This window comes from Rosa rugosa, chromosome 4 (assembly GCF_958449725.1).
Source record: "Rosa rugosa chromosome 4, drRosRugo1.1, whole genome shotgun sequence".
In the NCBI taxonomy this organism is placed as follows: Eukaryota; Viridiplantae; Streptophyta; class Magnoliopsida; order Rosales; family Rosaceae; genus Rosa; species Rosa rugosa.
In genome coordinates, this window is record NC_084823.1 from 44,873,015 (window position 1) to 44,891,898 (window position 18,884).

At 36.1% G+C, this 18,884-nt stretch overlaps 2 protein-coding genes and 2 long non-coding RNA genes across 21 annotated transcripts; 2 read left to right on the forward strand and 2 right to left on the reverse strand.

Annotated features, from left to right (window-relative positions):
- Window positions 1-1,456: 1,456 nt before the first annotated feature.
- On the reverse strand, window positions 1,457-18,654 carry LOC133743794 (glutamate--cysteine ligase, chloroplastic-like). Its single transcript, XM_062171825.1, has 5 exons — window positions 18,643-18,654; window positions 18,383-18,533; window positions 2,199-2,291; window positions 2,007-2,087; window positions 1,457-1,927 (listed from the first exon to the last, which is right to left on the reverse strand). Exons 2-5 carry the CDS (start codon window positions 18,479-18,481, stop codon window positions 1,799-1,801), a joined length of 402 nt encoding a protein of 133 aa, XP_062027809.1. The 5' UTR covers window positions 18,482-18,533; window positions 18,643-18,654; the 3' UTR covers window positions 1,457-1,798.
- LOC133743789 (probable copper-transporting ATPase HMA5) lies at window positions 2,829-9,048 on the forward strand. Its single transcript, XM_062171822.1, has 6 exons — window positions 2,829-3,171; window positions 5,687-7,081; window positions 7,193-7,447; window positions 7,672-7,794; window positions 7,921-8,400; window positions 8,502-9,048. Exons 1-6 carry the CDS (start codon window positions 2,893-2,895, stop codon window positions 8,916-8,918), a joined length of 2,949 nt encoding a protein of 982 aa, XP_062027806.1. The 5' UTR covers window positions 2,829-2,892; the 3' UTR covers window positions 8,919-9,048.
- LOC133745386 (uncharacterized) lies at window positions 11,136-16,209 on the forward strand. Of its 18 annotated transcripts, none has more exons than XR_009863589.1 (11): window positions 11,177-11,512; window positions 11,600-11,666; window positions 11,757-11,828; window positions 12,029-12,078; window positions 12,436-12,558; window positions 13,049-13,094; window positions 13,498-13,566; window positions 14,311-14,440; window positions 14,532-14,689; window positions 15,653-15,997; window positions 16,083-16,209. It is a non-coding gene; the product is annotated as an uncharacterized LOC133745386 (long non-coding RNA). The 18 variants fall into 18 exon arrangements; XR_009863588.1 differs by having other exon boundaries at window positions 11,178-11,512; window positions 11,757-11,804; XR_009863583.1 differs by having other exon boundaries at window positions 11,179-11,512; window positions 12,503-12,558.
- On the reverse strand, window positions 17,267-17,625 carry LOC133743795 (uncharacterized). Its single transcript, XR_009863263.1, has 3 exons — window positions 17,554-17,625; window positions 17,389-17,457; window positions 17,267-17,276 (listed from the first exon to the last, which is right to left on the reverse strand). It is a non-coding gene; the product is annotated as an uncharacterized LOC133743795 (long non-coding RNA).
- Window positions 18,655-18,884: the final 230 nt, after the last annotated feature.

The following is an 18,884-nucleotide window of genomic DNA, read 5'->3' on the forward strand; positions in this document are numbered from 1 at the left end:
TGAAAATGAATATTATTAGATAGATAATATGCTGCAAATTATTTAATTGAAGGTGATGACTGGACATATGCCACGTAGGATGCCACATCCTTTGGTATTAGTTTTTTGTATAATTTTTTGGTGTATGTAGCACTACTCTTTTTGTAAAGATAAAATAAAAAAATAGTGAAGAATTAATTATTAGATCCATTTTTAACTCTTTCATTCCATATTCTTCCATCCTTTATTAAAAGAAGGGTCCTTGACCCATAGCCCCAAAATGAGCAAAAATTATCCCATTTACCCCACCAACAGATTTTTATTCCCACCTACCTAATTTAACACCAAATGACCATTTTGCCCTTAAATCAATTAATTAATTACATCCACGGCCACTCTATCTCTCTCCTCCACGGTGACCGGATTCCGGTGGCCGGTGACCGGACTCCGGCAGGTGGGACCGGGCTCCGGCGAAGTCTCCTATGGTTTCTCTCTCTTGCATTTTCTCTATCTCTCTCTCTAAGTAACAAAGGGGTGAGGGGTAAAATGGTATTAAAAAAAAATTAAAAACAAAAAAAAAATCTTAATGGGGTATTAGGGAAGACTCCCTTAGAGTGTATTGGGTAAGAGAGAATTAAAAAAACTTAATGGGGTAAGTGGGAAAAAAATCTCTAAAAATGGTGTAAATGGATAAAAACCCTTAAAAGAATTTAGTATTACTCTAATTATCAGATTTTATGGGCTCCAATTACGATTTAAATATATATTTCTTTTCTGAATTCAATTTAATTTTTGATTTTTTTAATTAAATACTGACAAGAAAAATGATTAATTACCTTTGCTTCCATTATAAATGTGAGGGTCTTGAATTTTTAGTAATTGATTACACTTAGAGTGTGTTTGGATGAGGGAAAATATGATGGAATTTAATTGAAAGTGAGGATTTCATAATTCCTATAAGCTAATTCCCTCGTTTGGCATTATCAAACTGGAAATTTTAAATTTCTCTGTGGAAAAAAAACGAAGGAATTCATCATTTAAATTCCCCACTTCAATTTCCACCAAAATAGGTGTCATTTACGAATTCCCTTACAGTATTCAATTTTCATTTCCAAAACAAGGTTTTTTTCTATTTTATTTTTTTATTTGTTTTAAACTTTCTTAATTTATTACACATTTCAAATTCTAAATGGATACAACCAAACAACAGAAATTGCAATTAATGGAATTTTAGATTGATGGAGTTAAAGATTCCATCATTTATAAATTCCTATGGATTTCATAATTTTCTCATCCATCATTTATAAAAAATTTGAAAGGTTTTACACACCAGGATGAAGATTTAATCAAAAGTTTAAGTTATATGCCACATCAGAGGCATATTTGCTCTTTTACTCTTTTTGCTTACTCAGAACTACATTGTTAAAAACAAGGGCATATCAGAAAAATTATATATTATATATATATATATGGGGTTCCCACAACATACCATTAGGCTGTGCAAAACTGCAAATCAGTTCAAGCAAGAAGTTTGAACTTATTTTAACCTTTCATACATAACCTGGAAACCGAAGGATCATTTGCCTAAAATCCAATGCCTGAATACACAAAGACACAAACTGACAGCAGCTACGTACATATAGATTACACCAGAAATTTTGCGATGGTCACACACAAAAGTGACCCTGCTTAAGTGCCCAACTTCAGTTCAGTATAGTAGCTCTTCAAAAACTGGGTCTATCTGTTGTTTCCACTTCCCATTATACAACTCCAATAGCTTCTCAGCCGGTGTTACACCTGCCATGCATATATGGACTAGTCAACATGAACACCATATTATCCCCGGAAAAGAAAAAATTTGAAAGGCCATGTCATTACCCGTTCTCATAATCTCCACCGCTTCATTTAAGAACCCTGATTCCTTAAAGCCTCTTCTTTCCAGGCCATCCTGTACAAGAACAGATGATCCATGAGCTCCCATCGCATGCACACACATGCATACTATTTCAGTAGTAAGAGAAATTTACCTTTGCAAACTTTACTACATCTTCGGCAACTTGCTTGAGTAATCCATCACGAAATGGTGTCTTTAGACCCATTTTCGGAACCTGCAAGACAAAAAAATTCACACTTAGATGTGCAAAATTATTAAATTAATCAATCCCAATTGTATTTGCAGGATGACACATTTTTGTATATAGGTGTTTACTGTTTATCACCTTATCTCTCAGCATCTGTCTTTCTTCAGGAGTCCAATCAGCTATCATGTCTAACACATTCTGCAGGGAAACCTCATCATACAGTAAACCCACCTGAAATTTTAAAGCAAAAACAATCAGTACCTATGTTGCTAGAGTTTGATAGTTTATCATGAGCAACTCGAGTTCAGTAGTTTTGATTCAAAATGATATGTCTATTTGTTTCATGTTTGTATCTGTATCAGAAAAAAAAAGTTGAAAGCAAGTGAAATTCATAAGAGATGAGCTTATTACCCAAAATGCAGGCAAAGCACATAACCGCCTTCAAGGCCCTCCATCAGCCCCCCTCATCTCCAACTAGTGTTACCTGGATCGCGGGTCGTAGCGGTGCGAATACGCAGTACGCTAGTTACCTAGGTACGCGGTAAGTTTTTTGAATTTTATGCACTCTACGTTTATAATCAAACCCTTAAATTATTTTGAAGGATTGATTAAGTCATTAACCAATTAAAGAAAGTTTTAAATGCAAAGAAATAATCAAATGAATTTGTGTATGTAAACAACAATAATAGAAAGAATTTACTGACCAATGTATGAAAAAGAGGCAAATAAAATTGAATTAAATCGGTTAAACTTCTGCATTAGATCATGAAGAAGAAATCAATTTTCTTCAATAACACCAGAAGATAGATCCTACGTAAACAATCGATTCAATATGAGATCGTTAAAGATCGCGGGCCGCAGCGGCAGCGATTTGTCGCCGAGGCCTCACTACCCCTCCATGCCAAAGTATCCGAAGGGTGTGGTGACGGAGGAGACCACTATGGTGGTGGGCACCGAGTCCAAGGCCGTGTTCTCCGTCATCGGCATGACCTGCTCAGCCTGCGCGGGATCGGTAGAGAAGGCTGTGAAGAGGCTACCCGGGATTCGCGAGGCGGTGGTCGACGTGCTCAACAACCGTGCCCAAGTCATGTTCTTCCCCAATTTCGTTAACGTAAGTCCATTACTTTACTCTTTCTTTGCAGTGAGAATCGTTTTGTTGGATCACATGGATGATGATGTCACACTAAAATTCGATTTTATAACTTTTTTTTATTTTTTATTTTTATGTGTTTTTTCTAGATTTTATAACTTTTTTTTTTATGTGTTTTTTCTCTTGTGGATCTAATTTTGTTGGGTGTTTTCCATTGATCATTTAATGTGAAACATGTGATTTAATGATTTTGGAAATGGATGCTTTGGGAGTAATTAATGATTTGAATGTAGCAGATATTAATTGGTCGATTGAAGGTGCTTTGGTTGAAGAAGTGCGAAATCTTTTCCGCTTTTTCTCTTCAGTTATATGTACATATAGCCCTAGGAAATGTAATCAGGCAGCGCATACTTTAGCAAAAAATGCGCTTGTGTTTCCTGCATTTCAAGTTTGAGTTGAGGATGGACTACAATGGCTCTCCCGTGTACTTATTTCTGATGTAACTATCTAGATTGCTTATTAATGCAATTCATATTTCTCAAAAAAAAAATGTGATTTAGTTTACCTACTTCTGCTACTTTTGTTCAGTTTCTGGGTAGGAGTCATTTTCCTGCATACATGCATTCACTTTAAGTTGAGATTGGGATTATGCCAAATTGAGTTTTTCTTAGGGAGCTTCGATTAATTAAAAGTTTAAAACCTAATTAGCTTCATGACATAACATGATTTAATTATTTTAACAAAAATTATCTTCATCCACGGAACTTGGAAGAAAAATTGAGTACCCTTAACAATAAAGGGTTGGTATTAAAAAATTTGAGGATCTTGCTTATATTTGCTGTTTCTGTGTTTATATTTCAAATCTAAGTGGTCATAAGCAGCAGAGTACTTATTTAGAAGATATTATACTCTTGGGGGCACATAGAACCTGTATACCACTTTGATAAGTCCAAAGAATTTTGGCTAATATATATTGTTTCCAAGTTAACCACTTACTGCGCTACTAAGCTTAGGACAATTATATTTGTAAGTTTTTAAAGACTTTGGTTCAATTTTGGGAGATAACTCATCTACTTATTATTATAGCTAATAAGAGAGAGTGTTCTACACAATTTCTCTCGCGTTTCCTTAAACCTTATCTTAATCTTCTGACGTAGTCACTTCTGTGCTCAAGAAAATAATTTTGGTGATAAGCAAAAAAAATCTCTTTCACACCAACTACAGCCCAAACTCTTGCATATTAAACCACAAAAGTCAATCCATACAACAAACTTTACAAATTACATAATCACTATTTATTAATAAACCAACTTGAATAACTTGAATAGAATACAGGACCTCAAACCAGATTCACTTCATGTTATTCAGCTCAACATTTGGGCTACGTACGTAGACAATATTACTAAGCCAATAAGGACAGATTTGCACCTTGAATCAGAAACTTAACTGTTCTTGCTCGTCTTATATAAACGTTTTGCTCTCTTGCTAAACTTTCCTTGTGTGTTTCTATCAGCAACAAGATTACAAGAAACATTGAGCATCCTATTTAATATCATTTAAAGTCAACATGAAATATCAGAGAATTTGATCCTAGATAAAACTGAACAGAAAAAACAGGAAATAGTATCCTTTGCTGATCTTTTAGGTGCTGCTCTTGTGTTTATGTCTAAGATGACATTTTTCTGAGGTTTTGATTTAGTGTTTAGGATTTAGATTAGAAAGATAGTAGAAGCCTACAAACAACATCGTCATAGACATAAGTCCAAGATACGAAATCAAAAAGATTAGTGGAGGCTCCGAACTTATACAGATGAGGTTGCAACTGTATGAAAACAACTTTCTGTATGCCCCCAACAGTGTGGCTAGCTACAAACTGATTTCTACTAAGCATGAAGAGTAGTGGCTTCTATGGTTTTCTGTGTTTCATTTTTCATACTAGATAATACCAGGTGTTTAATTCAAGAGTGTTGAACCAGCTGGAGACATCTGTAGTTGAGCAAGTTTTGTGTAGAGACAATTCATACAAGATTTTAGATTCTTGGCTGTCAATGTATATGAACTTGCTAGCATTATTTCACACTTCAAAATAGTTTTGGAGTTTCAAGCTTTTTCACTATGACTATGAGTTTTAACATGTTAAAACTCATAGTCATAGTGAAAAAGCTTGAAATTGAAGCAACAATGGTGAACGAAACCCTAAGCTAGAGGAGGAAGACGAAGAAAAAACAGAGAGGCAATTGGTATTAACCTTTTGGTAATCGTACAGTTTGTTATAACTGAATGAGAATGAAAAATAGCTAGCATGACTATTTATACTACTATTTCTGTTACTGGTGTAACAAACTGCAGCAGATCACGACATGTGTTCATCATGATGCAGTCCATTTTTCAACTTGACTTTGTCCTATACTCTTAACAGTTATCAGGCTTCTATTCTCTAGTTTCATTTTTCATCGTTGTTCCCATTAGTTTTATGTAGAAGTTTATTTTTTCATACTTAATTAGCCTTATTTAGCTGTTGTTTTACACCTTTTAGGCAGAGACTATCCGTGAGACTATTGAAGATGTTGGATTTCAAGCAACATTGATTGCTGATGAGGGAAACGAGAAGTCCACGTTGGTGTGCAGAATAAGGATCAAAGGAATGACTTGCACTTCTTGCTCTTCCACTGTTGAATCAGCTTTGCAGGCAGTTCATGGTGTACAAAAAGCCCAAGTTGCCTTAGCAACTGAAGAAGCAGATGTCCACTATGATCCAAAGATAGTGAGCTGCAATCAGCTGATGGTAGCCATTGAAGACACTGGATTCGAAGCCATACTTATTAATTCAGGTGAAGACATAAGCAAGATAGATCTTAAAGTTGACGGTGTAAGGACCGATCATTCAATGAGAATACTTGAACAGTCTCTTCAAGCACTCCCTGGGGTGCAAGGTGTAGACATACATCATGATGACAGAAAAATTTCCCTGTCTTACAAGCCAGATATGACAGGGCCCCGAAATTTCATCAATGTGATTGAAACAACTGGATCCGGGCGTTTCAGGGCAAAAATTTATCCAGGCGGTGGAGCAGGAAGAGAAAATCATAGGAAGGAGGAAATTCAGCAGTACTACAGAGATTTTCTCTGGAGTTTGATTTTCACCATTCCAGTATTTTTAACCTCCATGGTCTTCATGTACTTCCCTGGACTTAAGCATGGCTTAGACAAGAAAGTAGTAAATATGCTCAGCATTGGGGAGCTTATAAGGTGGATTCTGTCTACTCCGGTGCAGTTCATCATAGGCCGGAGGTTCTATACTGGGGCATACAAGTCATTGCGCCATGGTTCTGCTAATATGGATGTGTTAATTGCCTTGGGAACAAATGCAGCATATTTCTATTCAGTTTACTCCGTACTGAGAGCTGCCACCTCCCCACATTTTAAGGGTACAGATTTCTTTGAGACTAGTGCAATGCTAATCTCATTCATTCTCTTAGGGAAGTACCTAGAGGTGTTAGCTAAGGGGAAGACATCTGATGCTATTGCCAAACTGATGGATTTGGCACCTGAAACAGCCACTTTGTTGACTCCAGACGAAGAAGGAAACATTTTAGGTGAAGAAGAAATTGATGGTCGGTTGATACAAAAGAACGATGTCATCAAAATTATTCCAGGGGCGAAGATAGCTTCGGATGGTTATGTGATATGGGGACAAAGCCATGTAAATGAGAGTATGATAAGTGGAGAAGCGCGTCCAGTGGCAAAAAGGAAGGGTGATACAGTCATTGGAGGTACTGTAAATGAAAATGGTGTGTTGCATATCAAGGCAACACGGGTTGGATCAGAAAGTTCCCTCGCGCAGATTGTACTGCTTGTTGAGTCAGCTCAGATGGCAAAAGCTCCTGTTCAGAAGTTTGCTGACCGCATTTCTAAATTCTTTGTGCCACTGGTATGTTTTATAAACTTATAATGCAATTTCATTGTTTCTGTATGTTTTCTGTTTGGTTTACTTGAAGATATTGTAGGATTTTCTTTTTTAAAAAGTGGTTATAATTTTCAGGTGATCATGCTTTCATTCTTTACCTGGCTTTCATGGTTTTTGGCTGGAAAATTCCATGGCTACCGGAAATCTTGGATACCGAAGTCCATGGATAGCTTTCAGCTTGCTCTCCAGTTTGGGATCTCTGTCATGGTTATTGCGTGCCCTTGTGCTCTAGGCCTAGCAACTCCTACTGCTGTCATGGTTGGTACTGGAGTCGGTGCATCCCAAGGTGTACTGATCAATGGAGGTCAAGCATTAGAAAGTGCACATAAGGTTAGAGAGCTTCATCTTTTTTGCATTTTCACCCATGCATTATGAAGTTGCATCGACGAAAAAAAAAATGTTAAAAAAAGGTCTGAAGAATTGTACATATTCCTTTTGAGTTATAACTGCTGCTGTAAATTTTTATTTGGTTCACCAAGTTGTGGACCTTGATGACCATGCCCTCCCAGAAAATTTGGGTTTGCTTCCTATGAATGTGATTATTGATGTTGTAGGTGGACTGCATTGTGTTCGACAAGACAGGGACTCTTACAATTGGGAAGCCACTGGTTGTTAACACACGACTCGTGAAAAATATGGTGCTTCGAGAATTCTATGAACTTGTTGCTGCAGCTGAGGTAGGCTTTTAACCTGTGTAAGCAATTGCTATATCTGCTTTATTAGATGGACTGAAATGTTTTTCAGAATCAAAATCAACATCTGAGCATGTATGTTAACAGTTCTTTATGACGCATACATTTCAGGTTAACAGTGAACACCCCTTGGCCAAGGCCATTGTTGAGTATGCCAAAAAATTCAGAGAAGATGAAGAGAATCCAGCCGGGCCAGAAGCGCATGACTTTGCCTCCATTACTGGTCACGGGGTGAAGGCTATTGTTTGGGGCAGGGAAATAATTGTGGGGAACAAGAGCTTGATGGTGGACCAGAACATTGCAGTTCCACTCGATGCAGAAGACTACCTAGCAGAAGCTGAAGGGCTGGCTCAAACTGGGATTCTAGTAGCCATAGATGGAGAAGTGACCGGAGTTCTAGCAATATCTGATCCACTGAAACCAGGTGCTGAAGAAGTAATTACCATACTCAAGTCAATGAATGTTAGAAGCATAATGGTGACAGGTGACAATTGGGGAACTGCAAATTCTATTGCCAATGAAGTTGGTATTGATACTGTTATAGCCGAAGCGAAACCTGACCAGAAAGCAGATAAAGTGAAGGAATTGCAGGTACATACAATGACTCTATTACGTGAGGAAGTTCTTAAGTTCATTCATGTTTATGTTAGTTATGCTAACAGGTTATTAAACTTCAAATATCTTATTCATAGGCTTCAGGCTACACTGTGGCGATGGTGGGAGATGGCATCAATGACTCACCAGCACTTGTGGCGGCAGATGTAGGAATGGCAATTGGTGCTGGCACTGACATTGCAATTGAGGCAGCAGACATTCTGCTAATGAAGAGCAACTTGAAGGATGTGATAACTGCCATTGATCTTTCAAGGAAGACCTTCACCCGTATTCGTTTGAACTACATTTGGGCTTTGGGATATAATGTGCTCGGGATCCCAATAGCTGCAGGAGTTCTCTTCCCATCCACTGGATTTCGCTTACCCCCTTGGATTGCTGGAGCTGCAATGGCTGCTTCTTCTGTCAGTGTTGTTTGCTGTTCATTGTTGTTGAAGAACTATAAGAGACCCAAGGAGCTGAATAACCTTGAGGTGCGTGGAATAGTGATCGAGTGATCAATAATAGGCTTTTGGATCTTGCGTTTGTATGTATCTGGGAAGTTCTTAGGTATTGTTTTGGCTGATGAAGCAAGTATATGTGCAGTGATATTACTAGAGACTGTTTGGTTTAATTTGCTTTTGTGTACATGTGTTGTATGAATGAAGTTTTCACTAGAAAACACTGGAGTCACGGGGATTCATAATCAAAATATCGAGTGGGCTAAACTTATATGTATATTCATAATCAAAACGTTGAGGAAGACCGGAAGAAGAAAAGCTTTGGAAGGAAAAAGAGAGACTTAGGACATTAACGCAATGATTTTTCTTTTCTAGGGTAGGCTATTACTAGCCCTTTAGGTACTTATTTTTTACTAGAATTCTGGGTTGGGCTGCAACCTTAGGCATAGATCAGCTACTGATTGGAGTGACCATTTTAGTTATTTTGATTGATGAGAGACGACGGATTCGGACCCATCAAATGTCAGGGACGCCATACATAGTGGTTCACGTCCCCTATCCCAAACCCAAAATGATATAAGTGTTTTGGAAGGTTTTGCTGATGCTGGGTACCTCTCTGACCCTCACAAAGGTCGTTCCCAAACTGGTTATGTATTCACCAAAGGAAAGACCGCGATATCTTGGAGGTCTACAAAGCAGACCTTAGTCGCTACCTCTTCGAATCATGCAGAGATTATTGCTCTTCACGAAGCAATTCATGAATGTATATGGCTTCGATCCATAGTTACGGATGTTCGGAGTAATTGTGGTATGAAGTCTACCACAGACGAGCCAACAAGCATTTATGAGGATAATGTTGCTTGCATTGAACAAATGAAGCAAGGAATGGTGCGGTTATTGACATCCTACTAACTACTTTCTTCACCCTATATTCTCTTCTCACCATATATATATTTTTTTAATTTCAAGTTTACTTAGTTCACTCATTTACAGAACAGAAAGCGTTAGGACGATGAATGAAGAAATTAAGAATGAAGTTTAAATACGTGTTCTGTAGGGTGGGGTAAGGCTATGATATGTTAATATTTCTTATATATCAACTATTTTTGCCACTTTGAGGACTTATTTTACCACTTTAAGGACTCATTTTACCACTTGAGGGCTCATGTGGCAACTAAGAAAATTTACTACTTTATGGACTCATGTTACCACTTTGAGGACTAATATTGCTATTTTGATGACTCATTTTACCACTTGAAGGCAATTGTATGCATGTCATATGTTAATACATTGTGTAATAAGAAAAATAAATTATAATTTTTAATAAGATATTGTCTTTTATTGTAATTTTATATTAGTGTATTTTAGTCTTTCAATAAATCAAAAACTTGTAGGGTGAAGAAAGTAGTTAATAGGGTAGCAATAGCCGCACCCATAAAAGAAGAGGATTGACTTTTTCCAATGAAAGAAAGCCTCCAGAGGAAACAAAAAAAGAGATTCACTTTGCTGATGGCATTTTGTGGTTTACGCTAACAAATTTTACTTTACCAATGCATTGTTGTCAGCAAAGATCCTGACAACAATGCATACGCAAGTTCTTTGCTCTTGCGTGCATACGCAACAACAACAGTGGTGAAGGCCGCGGCAGTGTTACCTGGATCGCGGGTCGTAGCGGTGCGAATACGCGGTACGCTAGTTACCTAGGTACTCGGTACGATAAGGGTAGGTTTCTGAATTTTATGCACTCTACGTTTATAATCAAACTCTTAAATTATTTTGAAGGATTGATTAAGTCATTAACCAATTAAAGAAAGTTTTAAATGCAAAGAAATAATCAAATGAATTTGTGTATGTCAACAACAATAATAGAAAGAATTTAATGACCAATGTATGAAAGAGAGGCAGATAATGCCTTTAAATTTGAATTAAATCGGTTAAACTTCTGCATATTCAATGAACGATGAAGGCAATCTAATCACGAAGAAGAAATCAATTTTCTTCAATAACACCAGAAATAGATCCTAGGTAAACAATCGATTCAATATGAGATCGTTAAAGATGGCGATCTGGGTCTCCAACGTACCATGATCGGTATCGACCGATCCGGAACGCGGGTCGTAGGGGAGAGGAGCAATCCCGGTAACTCTTCCAAGTATCTCTTCAGCCTGACCTGAATTAATGGGAAGTCCAACATTGCAAATTTAATATCTTCTAATTCTCAGTTAACTGTTCATCGGCAGTGCCGGCTGGAGCCGAGCCGGTACTGTGAAATGACCGTTTTGCCCTTCATTCTTTGCTTAATTACGGTATTCTTATTGACCTAGGTATAAAAGGTGTTGGGGGTGATAGAAGCGATCTTTTTCCTCTCTTTCTCTCTTCGTTCTTAGCTCGGCTCTGCGCATCTGGAGGTATGTAGTTGTTGGGTGATGGGTTCTGCATGTCGTTGCTCTGTCTATTTCTATTCGATTCAGCACTTATTTGTTGGGTTTTTGTGAAAGATTGTTGGGTGTGTGTCTGATATGGTGTTTTTGTGACATATTCTTGGGTGTGCGACTGATTTGGGCGAGGAGAAGGAGGCTGATTGTGGAGGAAATGGGAGAGGAATTCACAGCGAAAGAGAGTGATAAAATTTCCTAGAGACTGAGGGGCGGGTATGAAGATTTTTGACTTGAAGGTTCGTTTTTTATGGCTTTTGTTTTCAATTCGAATTACTTATGTATTTCAGTTCGATTATTTAGGGGTTGTTGATGGGTTTTCGATTCGACCAAGATGAGGAGCAAGGGGACGGGAGGAGCATGATTCTCGGTATTTGATTTTCGATTCCGTTTATTTTTTCCCCTCCTCTGATTTCTCATGCATCGGTTTGATGCATGTCTTCAATCTGTTTGATGCCAGAAGAGGGATTGAAATCGGCAGTGTTGGAATGTTTGAAGCTTTGATCGGGTAATTTTCTCGCGTGTTTCTCAGGTCCGATTGCAGCTGTATCTGAATGTAGTCTGGGTTTTGTTTAAAGTTCTGATCTGTAGATGGTAGTTGAGGGTTTCGGGGTTGTGTGTTTTTGATTGTGTTGTTTTTTGGTCAAATTAAGTTTTGGGTATGGTTTGTTTCATGGTTGATTGTGTAGTTTTGATAAAGGTAAGTGATAAATTTATTGTGTGTATTTGCAGCTATAGTCAAAAGATTGAATCGGTTTCTGTCATCAGAACGAACGAACTTGGTATTTTTTTTTTATATTTATGTAGAAACTGTTTGTGTAAATAGAGGTATAAGATTGGAATGATGTGGACATCATTCATATAGTTATGGAAAGGACCGATAGGATAAAACTGAGTAGTGAATCAAACTGCTCCAATGAGCCCAATATGGCTCTTAGATTACTACACCTGCTTGAATAGCATAGGAAACCACCAACCCATCATTCATCATTCCTCTAAATTGAGCTTTGTTTTTTTTATTTTTTATTCTCTGCTACTAGATTTCAGTTATATTGAGCTATTGGATTTTGTGTTTTATCGTTGTTGTGATTGTCGGAGGTTTGGTCAGAAGCTGAGTTTTTTTTTTTTTTTTTGTGCAGTCTGAGTCTTGGTCTCTTTGCTTCCGGTAAGAATTTTTTATGATTTTCTGTTTTCAATTTATTACAGCTACTGCTGCGTTCAATCACGTCAAGAATAACTTGAATTCACTGACAGTGAAGGAGGTAATATCTTTGATGTATTGAAGTCATTGAATTTAGCTATTTTCAATCTGACTTAGTGGAAGCCTATCATAGCTGCATTTTGGATATTTCTGCTCAACTTTGTGATCACCTTTGAATTATGTTATCAATTGTTTTGAACCAAAGAACATGCACGGATGTAGTTAGGATAAAATCTGACACTAAAAATATTGTATTATACTTCAAACTAAGAACATTGAAGCATATTTCAAACTAAGAATCTATTAAAGGGATGCAGGTCTGGTTTTTTTTTTTCTCCTTCTTTTAAGAGTTATTGTATCTTCTGCTAATGATTATTACTGGGATTTTAGTTTGCTTCTTAATGTCATAGTAAAAGGTCAATTATAGTACTAAGCTCTTCAAATCTTATTTGCGTCTCCTAGACTACACTTCATAGTACCAATCAAAAAGAAGAAAAAAAAAAAACTAATATGTAACTCATACTCATTACTTCTTATTTTGTCTCGGGCAGTGTAAACTTCACCAAGAGTTCTGCAACATAGAACGCCAAATTTGAGGTAATCATTTTTTCTCCATTACCCATAGGTACTTGCTAATTAATTCTCTTTCTTGATGTGGGTTTATATATGAATTTGTTTGACTTTGTTTTTACTTTGTGTTTCTATGAATGTCAATGAGCTTACAGATAAAAAAGAGTGAACAGCAATAGATATGAATTTGAAAGAAATAAAGATTAGAATTAGCTAAAAACAGTTAATGTTATGAATTATATGATTGTCATTATAACAAAGTATTTGTTTATTTACAGGTACACTACATGACATTCTGCGAATGTTATATAAGTTGAAATCAGTTTTGTAGATGAAAAACTAAATATAATTTTTTTTTTCTCTCTCGAAGAAAGACATAATCACAAATATGTTATTTGCTGTTACAATTGATCGAAAAAATACATTTCAGGTATCAAGATCAGTGATATTTGAAAGAAGTTAGGGAGGAGTTTGTTATAGCACCTTTTGTTTGGTTAAGGTAATGTAATTTTTTAAATTGTACTCATTTCTATGCAATGTTTTATTTAAGTGGAAGCAGTATAGTTCTTATGGAAAAGCTGATAGATTTCCTTTTGTTATTATTTTCAATTTTTTATTTGTTATTTTGGGGCTCTGTTTTTCAATTCATCATTATTAAATGAAATTTTTACTGTGGAGATTTACCGTTAAGGTGATTATAACCATTGATCAAATTTGTCTGCAATCTATAGGCAGTTACTTATTTAACCGTTGATAACAATTGTTTAACGTTTTATTGAATGTGTAGGATTGTCGGGTGATTGGAACAATTGGTTAAAATATGCTAAACAGAAAAGAGAGTTACTGTTATGTTTCCTTTATTTGGCAAAGAGTTTTCCAAAAATCATACAGTAAAACATTGCAAAAAATTCTTTTTATATGAGCAAGTCCTTTATCGCTAGAAAAGACAAAAACAAATGTTTTCGTAACCTCTCTAAAAAAGAAGCAGCCATTTTAGATTATGATTTTCTGTGTAATTACTTGGATGTATTGGTTATGGCTTGCGGATGTCATAACGGTTTTAGTTTCGTGATGGAAATGTTTGCATACTGTTTATCGGATTTTAGAGTATAATGATGAAGTAAGAATGGAACATGAGTAATGGCAAAGAAAGTTCGAGTAAGTTGAATATTTAACATTTTTTTATACACCACATCTTCCTCCTCACTGCATGTTTCCTACCAACATTTCTGCAAATTTCAAGGTTCTCCAAGGCAACAGATAATATCAAAAAACTGCCCACTCCATACAAACAATTAACAGCAGCAGAAGTCGAAAAAGAGGATAAAACCACTGTGCGTAAATTGAACAAGCTTAACCCCCAAAAATACAAGGTAAAAAATTCAAGCTATGTCTATATACTTGCTAATCCAAACAACTCACAAAATGACCTCAAATTTCTAACATATTTATGTTCTAATACAGAACCAATTGGTGTACTGCGAAGCTTTCTTTTCCAGATTTTCAACACATGATGGCTGGTGGTACGAGGGATGCCCACAATGCTACAAACAACTGACGGTGAAGAAAAATAGCGACCTGCGAGTCTGTCTAGACCACAGCATGCAAATACCTCTTCCATGGTAAAATCTAAATTTCTAATATCCACTTTTCTGTTAACGATTCGTGAACATGTATACTGCTGATGTTAGAATTGATTCTGGGAACACTCAAATCACACAAGTGAGTTGGGTTTGATTGGTTTGCCACTTTTAAAGTTTTAATAATGTTGTTTGAATACTGTGAATCAAATATACTGATCATTGTGTTTACAAATACAAAAAAGTCTTACTGAAAGGTGATTACAATTCAAGAAAAAAAAAAACACGTCTAAACTCAAAAGTTATGTTCTTTTTATTACAATTGGGTGATTACTGAAAGAAACCCAATTGGTATTGAGTTTCTTTTATTGGGTGATTCTTTTCCAATTGTGTCTTTTCTGGTGGCAAGTTTGTACCTTTTCCATATATAGATTTAAGTTTTGGAGAGTGTTTAAATCAGTCAAGTCCAGATCTGAATGGAAGCAAGGTTTCTACACAATGCAAGGCTGGAGTTTAAACTTGGTTATATCTGATTCTTTATGATTTTGTGTAGCCTTATGTCGCTTAATATTTGAACAAAAATTTGACATTTATACTTCATGTCAACATTCTATAATTCAATTGGATTTCCTTTTAACCGGATTAATAGTATTAAGATTGCTAAAGTCCAAGAAGTGTGTCTTAAAGGTATGAAAGAACTGTGTACGTATCTTTCATCATCAAAGGTCACAAGGAAGAAAGTAGGCATATGTCATATGTCATTGTTCTAAATTTATTGATGTGCACTCTATTAAAAGTTCATATCTGTAACGAATGCCTCTGTTATTCAATAGAGAAACACAATGCAGACAGAGAAACTTACTTTCTACTCTCATATTAATAACCTCATATTTCAATTTACTCTCTCTGTACCTTCTCTTCTAACTTTTCAACATAAAGCTGCTCACAAAATTAGCAACCAAATTTATTACTTACTAATAATGATGCATACTTTTACATTTATAGAGTCCATGCCACCATTGAAGATCCAAACAGTGAAGCCACAATCAAGCTTAGAGGAAAACCAGCTGAACAATTGTTTGGAATAACTTGCAGAGACCTCATAGACAGATACCCTTATGCTCCACAGGAAACATTACCCCAGGAAATATTGCAAACAAAAGGGCAAATTCATATTTTCCAAGTCCAAATCAATGAGGCAAATGACTTCATAGTGAAAGGTATGTTTCCAAGCACAAAGAATCAACCAAGTGCCGGCACACCAGCTCATCCAATGTATGACAAAAAAAAATCCGTCGATAAAGGAAGAAGACAACTATTTGCTACCAATCCAGACAAAAAGGCCCGCAGGTAACAACTACATGCATGTCAATTTCATTTGTTTACCTATCAATTCTCTGACTTCTTCTATAACTTCTTACTTTCACAATAACAGGGAAGGAAGCACTGAATCAGCAACATCATCCACAAACACTGAACAAGGAAAAAATGGACTGAAATATCATGTCACTGTTTGTGTAAATAGAAATGGAGGCAGCAACTTTTTGGACAACCTCCACAAGCTCTCAGTAACTGATGTTACTTTTGATAGTCACTAGGTTAGCCTATAAGTAGTCACTGTATTTTGGAGAAGCTGTTTTAACAGCATTTGTAATATATATTTCAACATTACCAGAGCATTTATATTAATGGTAATGTTAGCTCCTGATATGGAACATCTATATTCATGGTAATGTTAGCTACTGTTTTAACAGCAGTTGTATTATATATATGAACTAAATTTTCTGTCTTTCAAAACTTGCACAGTCCTTTCCAAAACCCGCAGCAACGCGCGGGCACGTATGCTAGTATAAACTAATAGTCAATAGCATCAGAAAATCATAACGTGATATACTGATGATGATAATTATTGATGGTACCTCTGGATATATATAGAGTTCCCAAATGATTCTCCCAATCATTCAGGGTCGGTACGTAATTCAGCCGGAAGGCAGTGAAGCTTTCCTGCCATAAAGTCCTTCACGGATAACACCATCACATGAATATGTCTACTACAACACAACACAGTAGGCAGTAGCTTGAGACAAACAAAGACACAAGTTACAGAAACTATAACGGATAGATGGTTATACCCGAAAGGTCATTCCAGTACAGTCGATACACTTCTTTTTCCGATCAACACAGTACATGGGAACATCAAGAGCATAATCAACATATCGCTCAAACCTGAATATATGAATCACAAATAAAGCATGCATATGAACAGAAATGAAAACGTATTTGTACCGCATTAACTGCATATATGCAGAAAAAATCAGGATAGCTAGACAGAGCAACAACAAAGTGAAATGAAGAAACTATGATTTACCCAAAGGAGTCATCGAAAGCAAAAGGAAAAATGCCAGTGCGATCCTTGTCAGTATCAGTATAGATGTGACTGTTACAGAAACAAATTAGATTAACAAGAGAACTGTACGAGTTAAATGAAGTATCAATACAGATGACATAGACAAACAAATAAGAGTAACATGAGAACTATAGATAGAATAACTTCTCCTGCTTAAAAAACCATTTGGCTTTCCTTCAGTAAAAGGTGAATTTGCACACAGGGCTGTTGGCCTGTTGCTATCTGTTTCAATATGTTGAAAATGCATAGATAATTAGATATACAGATGTCATATATAACATATTATATTAATTTACAGCAAAAACAAGGGGTCATGCTAGCTAGTGTTCCTCACAGGCTGCAAAGCAAGACTAGCACGAAGTTTCCGTTTCATGTCTGCTTCAGAACTGAAGTCCAGATTGACCTAGAAATGGGGACAAATCAATTAAGAAGTTGTATATGAGTTTAGACTCCTCACCCTAACCGATGAAATAAAAATTTCTGAAAGAAGTCATCTTACCTGTACAGTGCTAGTCCTGAACATCAAATCATGTCCAAGCGAGCCAACTTTTGGAATGTAATTATAAATAATCTCATATCTTCCCTGAACATATATAAGCACTCGGTTGTCAGTAATTCTAATACAAAAGAATTGAAAAGAAATGATGCCCCTGCGCATCTATATGAATTTTAAGAGAATCAAACAATGCCCTGGGCATTAGAGGTATGTCTTGATTGCTCCATTTCGGCTGACCACCAATATCAAGAAATCCGTTTTCCCATTTTCTCAGCAACTGCTTTAACCTATTGAAATCGGAAGGACAAACTGTTGGTTTAACTGACCTGACAGAGTAGTGAATCGACTTCCGTACAAACTTGATGCAGAGTTTCAAGAGGTGCACCACTCAGCTCAAACTGACCTCCAGGCTCAAGTGATATACTCTGCTTACCCTGCTGTCCAAAATATAAATAAACGATGTATAGATATATATGAGGATCAACTTTTTTTTTTGAAAGGAAGACGACAAACTATATTAAGTGAAAATTGAGGATTACATGGAGTGATGCATAAAACATCAAAAGAAAGCAATAAAACATAACGAGATGCACAAACGCATCTGTAATAAAGAAAAAACAATAAAGCATACTTAGATGCACAATCGCATCAAGAATAAAATATTATATACATCCATATGAGGATCAACTTATGAGATTTCGAAATGGATCATTTAGTTTGACATAGAATTCGAAAATATTATATACATCCATATATACCTAAAGGAAGTTAGACATAGAATATAATGAACACATAATGAAAATCCAGTCTCAAAGAACGCAAGTAATCATACCTGTTTGAGTCCAATAATGTTATGACCTTCCATGATTTTCTCCCACTTAAATCTCTCAGCAATCCCATTTAGTAGCACAGCTATTTGTTGATATTGCATGGGACGTAAACTTTTTAAATCGAAGCCAAACCTCTCATGTTCCACGCCAATTCTGATCAAAATATTGGGTGCATGGTCTTATATTACTTAGTTTACAGGCCTTTATGATAAGTTAATCCATATAAGTATGTAAATGTAAGCTGAAATATATATATAGTTACCTCCATTTCTCTTTAGGCACTACTAGAAATTTCCCCATTAGCACCCTTTAGGAAGCCACTAAAAATCATCAGTGTCAAAAAAAATAGTATTACACTGATGTTTTACATCAGTGGGTTTTTAGCATTTCCTCTCACTGATATCAGTGTGTGTAGTATACAGTGATAAAAAATATTATTTGTTTAATGCGTATGACACTGTTAATGGGGTCAAATCTGTAAAATATGCATATATTTGTGATTAA

What these genes read in the sequence shown, in the direction of transcription:
- LOC133743789 (XM_062171822.1), top strand. Translation starts at nt 2,893, where the DNA reads ATGAGATCGTTAAAGATCGCGGGCCGCAGCGGCAGCGATTTGTCGCCG. An exon ending in AACTTGTTGCTGCAGCTGAG is followed by an intron (nt 7,795 to 7,920) that starts GTAGGCTTTTAA and finishes CATACATTTCAG; the next exon opens with GTTAACAGTGAACACCCCTT. An exon ending in ATAAAGTGAAGGAATTGCAG is followed by an intron (nt 8,401 to 8,501) that starts GTACATACAATG and finishes TCTTATTCATAG; the next exon opens with GCTTCAGGCTACACTGTGGC.
- LOC133743794 (XM_062171825.1), bottom strand. Translation starts at nt 18,481, where the DNA reads ATGCAATATCAACAAATAGCTGTGCTACTAAATGGGATTGCTGAGAGA. An exon ending in ACATTATTGGACTCAAACAG is followed by an intron (nt 2,292 to 18,382) that starts GTATGATTACTT and finishes TTAAAATTTCAG; the next exon opens with GTGGGTTTACTGTATGATGA. An exon ending in GACAGATGCTGAGAGATAAG is followed by an intron (nt 2,088 to 2,198) that starts GTGATAAACAGT and finishes TTTGTCTTGCAG; the next exon opens with GTTCCGAAAATGGGTCTAAA.